The sequence below is a fragment of the Dioscorea cayenensis genome, chromosome 7 (genome assembly GCF_009730915.1).
Source record: "Dioscorea cayenensis subsp. rotundata cultivar TDr96_F1 chromosome 7, TDr96_F1_v2_PseudoChromosome.rev07_lg8_w22 25.fasta, whole genome shotgun sequence".
Lineage (NCBI taxonomy): Eukaryota > Viridiplantae > Streptophyta > Magnoliopsida > Dioscoreales > Dioscoreaceae > Dioscorea > Dioscorea cayenensis.
This window is the reverse complement of record NC_052477.1, coordinates 27,100,227-27,110,127: the sequence shown is the minus strand read 5'-3', so window position 1 is coordinate 27,110,127 and position 9,901 is coordinate 27,100,227. Positions and strand designations below refer to the sequence as shown.

At 36.6% G+C, this 9,901-nt stretch overlaps 2 protein-coding genes across 6 annotated transcripts; one reads left to right on the top strand and one right to left on the bottom strand.

Moving 5' to 3' along the window:
* The first annotated feature begins 1,858 nt into the window (after positions 1-1,858).
* Positions 1,859-4,923, top strand: LOC120264965 (putative disease resistance protein RGA3). Of its 5 annotated transcripts, none has more exons than XR_005537593.1 (2): positions 1,859-4,702; positions 4,773-4,913. XR_005537593.1 is itself a non-coding variant. In XM_039272884.1 (2 exons), the coding sequence occupies exons 1-2, from the start codon at positions 1,885-1,887 to the stop codon at positions 4,820-4,822; spliced, it is 2,745 nt and encodes a 914-aa protein (XP_039128818.1). In that variant the 5' UTR covers positions 1,859-1,884; the 3' UTR covers positions 4,823-4,923. The 5 variants fall into 5 exon arrangements, 3 of the variants coding, with proteins under 3 accessions (XP_039128818.1, XP_039128816.1, XP_039128819.1); XR_005537594.1 differs by having other exon boundaries at positions 4,770-4,913; XM_039272884.1 differs by having other exon boundaries at positions 1,859-4,579; positions 4,773-4,923.
* A 2,016-nt stretch (positions 4,924-6,939) lies between these two features.
* On the bottom strand, positions 6,940-8,687 carry LOC120264613 (glutathione transferase GST 23-like). Its single transcript, XM_039272434.1, has 2 exons — positions 8,303-8,687; positions 6,940-7,438 (listed from the first exon to the last, which is right to left on the bottom strand). The coding sequence occupies exons 1-2, from the start codon at positions 8,618-8,620 to the stop codon at positions 7,079-7,081; spliced, it is 678 nt and encodes a 225-aa protein (XP_039128368.1). The 5' UTR covers positions 8,621-8,687; the 3' UTR covers positions 6,940-7,078.
* Between the last annotated feature and the right edge of the window lie 1,214 nt (positions 8,688-9,901).

The window sequence follows — 9,901 nt, the reverse complement described above, 5'->3', positions numbered from 1 at the left end:
CCTTAGCACTTACCCTCATGAATTTGTTGAGGGAGATCGATCCTTACATTGATAATCTTTTAATCAATCTCGTTGGTGATTCTAAGGACCGTAAAAAGTTGGAATCGCATCTATGAATGGTACTTTCTCGGTCAAGTCCTTCTATCTTTTTTTAATTGATGGAGGCGTAAGAAGTAATATGTCCAAAAATCATTTGGAAGGGGTTTTTGCCCGAGAAAGGTGCGAGCATTTACTTGGCTAGCTTTGGGATAACAAAATTCTTACCCTCGATAATCTGGCAAAGCGAAAATGTAATAAACTCCCTACTGCTACTTGCATGCTCTGCTTTACAGACATTGAAACTACGGAGCATCTTTTTTTATTCAACGCCTTTTGCAGCTCAAATTTGGGGAACACTTTTAGGCGCTTTTTTTGCTCTAATCAACCTCCCGTCATCCCTAATTGACTTGTTGGGTCGATGGCGGAGCAAGCTCAGTGGGGACAACAAGATAACCTGGGATACCTTATCTAGGGCCTTAATTTGGAATATTTGGCTCGAGCGTAATAGGAGAATTTTTGATGATTGTTTTATTAATTGTTTATCTGTGATCATTAAAGTTTCTCATATGTTTTTAAATTGGGTTTCTGCAGCTCCCGAGCAGAAAAGGCATAGGCTGGAAGAGTCTTCTCATACAGTCAAGAGGAGTCTGGAGTTTCTTGAGTCCAGGAGGGAAGAGATCAGCAGCCCCTAATGTTCTTGGGTTGCTTCCAGGGGTGTTCTTTTCCCTTGGAGTTGTTCCTTCTTTTGGTTCCTTCCACTTCTAGTGGACTTTGTTTTTGCTTGTGTTGCTTGGACTTTGTTCGGCATTTTTTGCCGTTGCACTACTTGCTTGTAGTCTCCTTGGTTTGTTTTTTTCCAGCTACATCTACTCTTTTGATTTTTAATAAATTGTGGTTTATCCACTTTATCAAAAACCAAAAAGGTGCAACTTTTTTAAATGTTGAATTTCATGATTTATCTATTTTTTATTAAAAAAAAATGCAATGGAAGGAACGGAGTCAAGGTCATCAGTAAGTCTTCCGTGTGATTGTGACCAAAGAACCATCCTCCTGCAGTCCTACTCCTAACGAATCCTTCTTTGAGACTTTTTTTCCCCTAAAATAAAAGAAACATACCAAAGTTAGGATCACAATGTTCTTTACTGCAATTTCTCCACTCTTTCCATTATTTAGACTTTACCTACACTGCCAGCAATCATTTGATTTCAGCATAAGTTGTTTGTTGCTCCTCATTTGCTCTTGCAATTTCCAGTGATCATGGCAGAGGTTGTGCTTTCAGCTTTGATTAAGTTAGTTTGCGAGAAGGTGGCCTCCAAAGTACTCAAGGAGCTCGGGGCTCTGGCCAGCGTTGAGAAAGAGTTCAAAAGGCTGGAGAACACTTTGCTGACGATCCAAGACGTGCTTGAAGACGCTGAGGCGAGGCAGGTGAAGGAGAAGGCACTGAAGAGATGGTTGAGAAAGCTCAAAGATGTGGCGTTTGATATGGATGATGTTTTGGATGAGTTCATGGCCAAAGCCGAGAAACTGAAGATGGAGAAGGACATGAAGGCAAAACTGGGTAACATTGTCTCAGCGCCGAAAGTTTCGTTATAAGATGGCTGACAAGATGAAGGAGATCATGAAGAGGTTGGATGAGATCGCTGAGGAGAGGTCCAAGTTTGACTTGAGAGAAGGTGCGGTCAAAGAAGAGTTTGGTGACAGAGAGGAGACTGGTTCGTTCATTAACGAATCAGAAGTCTATGGAAGGGATGAAGACAGGGAGAAGCTTGTGGATTTTCTGACCAACTCGTTATCATCATCATCATCATCATCATCATCATCATCAGTGAAGCCGATCCTGATGTTATGGCTATTGTTGGGCTAGGAGGGTTGGGCAAGACAACTCTGGCACAACTGGTCTTCAATGATGAGAAGGTGTGCCAGCATTTTAGGAAGAGGATATGGGTCTGTGTTTCTGATGAGTTTGATGGCAAGAGACTCACAAGATCAATCATAGAATCAATAACTGGGAGCGAGTGCAATCTGAAAGATATGCACTCGTTGCAGAGGATTCTAAGAGAACAACTCAGAGGGGAGAGGTTCTTGCTTGTTCTGGATGATGTATGGAATGAGGACCACGAGAAGTGGGACAGGTTGAGAGCTCTGCTCTCCGGTTGTGCCACGAGAGGAAGTAAGGTCATTGTGACCACACGCAGTGCAAGAGTTGCTTCCATTATGGGCACCGTCTCACCGCACTTGCTGAACGGGTTATCAGATCAGGACTGCTGGGTTTTGTTCGAGAAGAGGGCGTTTGGGTTCGGTGGTGCAGTGAAGACACCGAACTTGGTGGCCATTGGGAAGGATATAGTAAGCAAGTGCGCAGGGCTTCCTTTGGCTGCAAAAGCTCTAGGAAGCCTGATGCGTTTCAGAAGAGGAGAAAGGGAATGGGTGGCCGTGAAAGACAATGAGATTTGGAGATTGCCTGAGCATGAGAACCAGATCTTGCCATCATTGAGGTTGAGCTACAATCACTTGCCTTCACGCCTCAAGCCTTGCTTCGCCTACTGCTCTATATTCCCCAAGAACTATGTGGTAAGGAAGGAGACACTGGTTCAGCTATGGATGGCAGAGGGCTTCTTGATCCATGATTATAATTCATTTGAGACTGAAGACATTGGGAATGGATATGTTGACGAGTTACTGGAAAGATCACTCTTTCAAAATGGCGATGAAGACACTGATGGGGTGGTGAGACAGGTAAAGATGCATGACCTCGTCCATGACCTTGCTCACTCTGTTGCAGGTGAAGAGGGCTCTGTTGCTGATGAAGCTTCAGGATATGCATTTCGGGAAGGCTGTAGATACTTGTCCTTCGTTTATGACAGACCAATATCAGAGAGCAAGCCACTACCATTTCTCAATGAAGCAAACAAGTTGCGCAGCTTCTACTTCATTGCAGAAGGAAACATGAAGTACCTGCAACAAAACGGGGCACAAGTTTTCCGTTTAGATGCAGAAGGAGGCATGTTAGAGGCAGACAATAACAAAGAGAAAGCATCAAAGCCGGCAGAGCTTAGTGACATCTTGTCCAGTCTAAAGCTCTTGCGTGCATTGCATCTAAACCGCTACCCACTGATCAGAGAAATTCCGGTTTTGATAGGAAAGATGAAACATTTGAGATACCTCGACCTCTCCAGCACCATCATTGAAGTTGTACCACCATGCGTTGGCCTCCTTCATAATCTCCAGACTTTGAATTTATCTTGTTGCAGAGGGCTTCGGATGTTGCCTGACTCTATTGGTCAGCTCTCCAACCTATTGACCTTGGACCTCGAAGGCTGCTCAAGTCTGCAGTCCTTGCCAGGTTCCATTGGTTGCCTTAAGAATTTAAGGAAGCTTGACTTGTCCTTGTCCCAGTATGTTCAAGCATTGCCTGCATCTCTAAGCAGACTCTCCAACCTGCAAGATTTGAGACTTAGACATTGTTACAGTATGCGTGACCTTCCAGTGAAGATGAAGGATATGAAAAGCCTCATTCATCTGGATATTACTAGCTGTGTTGAGTTGACTTGCATTCCTGCAGGAATAGGACAGTTAAGTAGTCTGCGAACATTGCCAATATTTATAGTTGGTGGGAAGACCAATTGCAGTCTCAAAGAATTGGGCAGCCTAAGCATTGAAGGTCAGCTGTATATAAAACATCTTGAGAATGTAACAAATCCTCATGAGGCTAAGGAGGCCAATCTGAAGGAAAAACAGGGTCTTCGGTCACTAAGATTATCATGGGATAAGAATGTATACAGGGCACCAGGACAATCCAGTGATGATAACCTGAGTGATGATGAAGAATTTGGGAGTTATGTGATTGACTTTCTACTCTTGCATAATATGGTTCCCGAAGCTGATCTCGTGGATGATGTGCTTGAAAACCTTCAACCAGATACAAACATCAGTGAGTTGGAGATTGAAGGATATGTGGGAAAGAAGTTCCCCACTTGGATGATGGACTTATCACTGCTTCCCAATCTGGTTGATCTGACACTAGATTCATGTATTAGATGTGAGACTCTTCCACCACTGGGACAGCTTCCTCATCTCAAAGTCCTCAGGCTCAGACTCCTTTGTGCAATCAGGTGCATAGACTCATCTTTTTACGGAGGTCATGCTGCATTTCCCGTTTTAGAGGAATTAATGATATCAATGATGTTTATGTTACAAGAGTGGTCTGGAACAAGTGAAGGAGAACTTTTTCCTTCTCTTACCAAGCTGACTCTTGGCTCATGTCCATTGTTGAGAGAGCTTCCATCCAATTTCCCCTCTGTTAAGCATCTGAATATGAACATGGAGGATGAGCTGCTGTTGTCCAACCTTCAGGAAGGTGCATTTCCTAATCTCAAGCACTTACATGTTGGGGAATTTGATGAGGACAGCATACCTGAAGTGATTTCTCTACTAATGGAATCTGTTGAGAGCTATTCAGTAGAATCGAAACCAAGGCCTCAAGATGATGATCCTTTGGCAATGTCATCCTTATGCTTTGCCAAGTACCCTGTGTATGCTGGTACTACCATTCTTCCTATTTTCACGCCAAACAGGTTTTGATCCTAAGAAGCTTAAGTTGGAGTTGGCTAGGTTTGTGAAACGCAATATTTTGTATCATAGTCTCAGCTCAGCAATTATCGGTGTTAAGTATCCATTGACTAGAGGCGATTGCTTTAAAGTGTGGTTTTTAATAAATAACTTTTATGAAGCAGGAGCCTTTGCACAAGAGGAAGGCATGAAAGAGGATGAGTTACCAGATTAGCACCGAGTATGATATGTATATGTACTGTTTCCCCCCTGTTTTGTATCTTGGTTGTTGTGGTTGCTTACTCCACTTCTGCATGGTTGGTCTAAGTCTACTCAGTATTTTGTACTTATTTTTTTCCTATTAACGACGCTGGTTTTATCTATTTTTTTTTCACAATTATATGTATATGTAAGGGGTGATATATTTTGTTTTCAGTCCTGCACGTGGGTCCGCATCACTCGTATGTACTATTTTTTTTTTCTGATTTTAAATTTAATCAATGTGGTTTTTTATTTTAATAAATGAGTGATTTATTTATTTTATTAAAAAAAAAGGCCATCCTCAAGGTGTATGTGGTCCCTCCCTCACGAACAACAAAAAAGAAAGGCACTAGCATTCGATCTCCTTTGAAGTTCCTGCATCTAAGAGGGCAAAACTGGAAGACTCGCCTGCTTCAGCTAAACGCAATCTAGATTTTTTAAATCATCACTCTTACTCAGGCACTCTAGCTGATCGGACAGGTTTGTTAAGGGCTCTTGGGTTCTACTGGCCCTTCCCTTATTCACTTTTTGATGTTGTTTTCTTTCTTTTTATTGTTGTTTTTCTATATTTGTTTTCTCTCTTTTGTTTTTTTTTTCTCTGATTCTTGTTTGTTAATTTTCACTCTTAGTAAATTATTTCTTTTTGTGTATGTTGTTTTGATGTATTTTTGTTGTCTTTTTAATGAATGTTAGTTGTTTATATATATATATATATATATATATATATATATATATATATATATATATTTTTGCACTACCTTTTGGGCTGGTTGTATTTTGTTTATTTATTTATATATATTTTAAATATTTAACTCATTAGAGGTGCCAGGCTAGTCGGTTTGTTAAAGGCCTGAAGTGAGTTAGATGGGCTTGTGCTTGCCTTGGTGTGTCACCTGGCCCGCTTGAAAGCTTGGTTAAGCTAGCCTGGTCTGCCAACCCCAGGCATTGGCTTAGCACAGGGTACATTGTAGGTCCGCCCGATTAATGCCATGTGACCCTGTGTAGTTTTTTTTTTAATCCTCAAAATTATAAAAAAAAAACTAAGAAAATGTTAAAAATAGTATCATAAAAATAATTTTAGAAACATAAATCTACAAGCACAAAAAAATACATATAAAAATATTTCAATTGATAAAATTAAACATTCTGTTAAAATTTTTTATGAAAAAGGAATAAGTATTAAGTTATTAATTACCAAATAATAAGAAGTAAAGAGCCAAATTTATAAAAATATTATTACATAATTGACAATTATATGAAGCAAGAAAAATCCTAAAAATTTGTGATTTGTTTAAAAATAAAAGATAAACTTCTTCATAAAACCGCAAAAAGAGAGAATTTAAGAAAAAAAAAACTAAAAACAAGATCATTTTATTAATAAAAAAATATTTGCAGGGCGTGCTCAGTGTAAATGAGTCCAGCTACTTGTGAATTATTAGAGATCAGCTTGGTCCATGTTCGAATTCAATTTGACTTTTCACAAGCCGAGCCGAGCTCGAGCCACTCATTTACTTTAGCGAGCTAAGCTCGAGCCCAAAATTACTTAGCTTGTGAGCTTAAATGAGCTTTTATATATATAATATTAAATTAGATATATGTACATTACGAGTCAAGTTTTTTAGCGTGCTACTTGAGTTTTTACGAGTCTACAAGCCAACCAACATAAAAGAGTTTTATGAGTCAAGTTTGAGCACAAAAAGATGGCTTAAACGATCTCAAGCTTTTGAATAATATATATGAGCCGAGCTCGAGCCTGGTGATACTCGGCTCAGCTCGGCTAGTTTAGTGGCCAAGTAGTGACACCTCTAATTTTTTACAAATTTTTTAAAAACAATAGACTTTGAATTAGTCTAGGTGAGATACATAAAATGTTAAAAACTCTATAAGTGATCTAAGCTTTTATCATTTTGACCAACACCATTCCTACCTTTGATAAAGTGGGTTATTTGTCTAATTTCATCAATAAAACTTATTTATATTTAATATTATTATTATTTAAAAATAATGTATTAATTAAAAATAAAATACTGCTATTTATTATGATATAATATTTTTTCCATTCAAATTTTTTGTTGATCATGAATTAAGATAAAATAATAAAACAAAGGCATCACATTCTTATTCCCACCAAAATTACACAAAAAGAAATGCCACATTGCCTTATATTTGAAGTGGGGCACAAGATATACATGTAACATATTAGACTCATAATAGCCAGCTTTGTGATCAGTCACTTACAAGAAGCAAGATGGAGTTTTCTGAAATTTCTGAAAAACTCCAATGTTTTGTCTCTAGGAGGAAGGTTCCCTCTAATTAAAGGATCATTGATGAAGTTATTGATCCATGAAGTGAAGTTGGGGAACTTCTTGGAATCCACCACTTTAAAACTTGCCACTTCTTCAGCTATGCCCAACCAGAATGCCATCCAGCCAAACACTAGGTCCAAATAGCCAATGGATTCTCCTCCAAAGAACTTCTTGCCTTTGAGTTCTTGATCTATCACTCTTATTATCTCCATTAAATGTTCGATTGCTTTCATTTTTGTGTCCTCTTCTTCCGCAAAGTAAACTTTCCTAACTGCATCTCTACACTGGAAAGATCCATTTGAAATGATATTAGCTTTAATGCACTTTGATTATAGAGAATTAATTATAATTTTGAATTTTTATTGTTTGATAAATTAATAAATCACCACTTGTAATAGAGAATTGGTATTTCATTCTGAATTGGTATTTCATTCTTCTTGGATTAAGAGTTCGAATCATTAAAAACCCCAAAAATTTACTTTATATTTTTGTATGTTTTAAAAATGTTTCATATATATATATATATATATATTTGTTTTTTTTTTGACAAATTGGCGACAAGCACCTTTTTATTTTTTGTATTGTGCCTCGAAACTTCCAAAACATAAATAAAGTAAGAAACCACTAGGCTATGCTTTGGTTTCTACTCATTTTCTTTTCTCAATAAAGTTTATGATTTATCCACTTTAAAAAAAAAATTCTTAAATTTTAGTTGCGGTCACGAAATATACTTATAATTTGAAAAAAAACCATTTAATATAAATAAAAGACAAAAATGCCCTTCTCATATTTGATGATTTTCAAAGATCAGTTATAATGAAACTTTGAATGGATGTTTAATAAAAAAAAAATAACACAAGAAGAAAAATTATCATTTTAAATGATTTTTAAAAATGAATGATTTTTTAATTAAAAACTAATTATAAAGAAATTTAATCTCCTCTGATTTTCTCACCTTACATAATATATCTACCTTAAACTAAAACATCAAAAATTACTCCGAGATTAAAAAAAAAAAAATTAATTTGCGAATTTTTTTTTTAAAAAAATAAATGCCTGTCACAAACAATTTCATTCTTTAAATGAAAATGATAGAATAAAAAAAAAAGTGAAAAATAGAAGTAGTCAATAATCCGAAAGCAAATCACCTTGTCCTCTGAAAATGAGGCCCAAAACTGAGCCTTAGCACGCTCATAAGCATCCTTAGGCAAAATAGGGTTACCCTTCCAGACCTCATCAATGTATTCAAGAATCACAAGTGACTCCATGACTGGCTTTCCATCATGCACTAAAACAGGGACTTGTTTAGTGATGGGATTATACTGAAGAAGCTCAAAACTCTTGTTGGAAAGATCCTCTTCAATGTACTCATACTTAATCCCCTTCTTCTTCAGAGCCCATTCCACCCTACGAACTGCAGGACTTGCCCACATTCCATAAAGCTTCACACCTTTACCAGCAGCCATTAATTAATTAATGGTGATTGAGAGAGAAATAATGTTTGCTTTGATTTTTGAGGGTTCACGGAAGAAGGTGATTAAAGGGTGTTTATATAGACAAATGATAATGATGTCTTTCTTGGAAGTAGCCAATGTGTAGAAACAAAAGTGATCCACTTGGTGGACAATTGTGATCTATTGGAGATAAGGACTTGGATCTTGTCATCTGTAGGTGTTACCAGTGCGGGTTGTTTTATTTGAGAAATATGTTGAGTTGGAGGAGGCGCCTTCGAGGAGATGAGGATTTGCTTCTTTTTGTGGGCCCATGCATTTGTACCCTGGAAAGAAGCATTCATACCAAGTGTTATTTTATTATTTATTTATTACATATGCCACAAATACATATCTAGTCAGCGTAATTAAATGTATGGTCGTTGAACTGTAAATCCGCACACATAACTTAAGATTATTTTACTATCATGTATTTAATGAGGTTATTATTATTATTATTATCCCTAAAATATTAATTATATTAATCAAGAAGTCATTACTAGATATTATAAAAATTTAAAATAAAAGTAAGCAAAGCAGACTTAATTAGTATTTATATCCACAAAAGTATTTAAAAATTAAATTTTTATAATATTATCAAATATAAAAATTATTTTTAACTAATAATAAGATAAAATGGAGGTACAGGGACAACAAACGAAAAAAAAAGAGAACAACAAGCCTACTAGAAGTGGACAACATTTGAGCAAACTACAATAGTAAAACGACATAACAAGAAAGAAGAAAAACCCTGGGATCCCAAGGGAGTGGAAAGACCTTCCTAGCTAGTTAATACCTCTTATGGACCATCTTGACTATAATGCGGATTAGGAACTCTAAGCAATGCTTATCAATCGTAGCTGAATCTTCCAACTTGACTTTCATGGAGCTTTAATAGAGTAGGATTACATAGTGACCTGTGAAAATATTAAGCGAGTGAAATTATGATAATGCCCTTATTTAAATAATTTTTTTCTTTATCTTTTCTTGATTTTAAAAATCTTAGAGCAAAACTCTTTCGTTTTTCTTTTCTTTCCAAAACTCTAGGGCAAGAGAGACCACTCATTAGATGTTTTTATATATTTTTATTTTAAAAAAATTTTTTTGTTAAATTTTCATATTTTTAGAACTAGATTTTAGCTTTTTGTATGGTTTTAATGAATTCATTTGATGTTACAAGGGTTTGGTAATGAGATTTTAACTTTATATGTATATTTTTTAATTTTATTAACTAGAGTAATCAAGGGCAAAATTGAG

Excerpts from the sequence above, each read along its gene's own strand:
- LOC120264965 (XM_039272882.1), top strand. The coding sequence starts at position 1,885 with ATGGCTATTGTTGGGCTAGGAGGGTTGGGCAAGACAACTCTGGCACAA. Across the intron at positions 4,580-4,769 it reads CAAGTACCCTGTGTATGCTG|CAGGAGCCTTTGCACAAGAG; the intron begins GTACTACCATTC and ends ACTTTTATGAAG.
- LOC120264613 (XM_039272434.1), bottom strand. The coding sequence starts at position 8,620 with ATGGCTGCTGGTAAAGGTGTGAAGCTTTATGGAATGTGGGCAAGTCCT. Across the intron at positions 7,439-8,302 it reads CCTCATTTTCAGAGGACAAG|TGTAGAGATGCAGTTAGGAA; the intron begins GTGATTTGCTTT and ends GGATCTTTCCAG.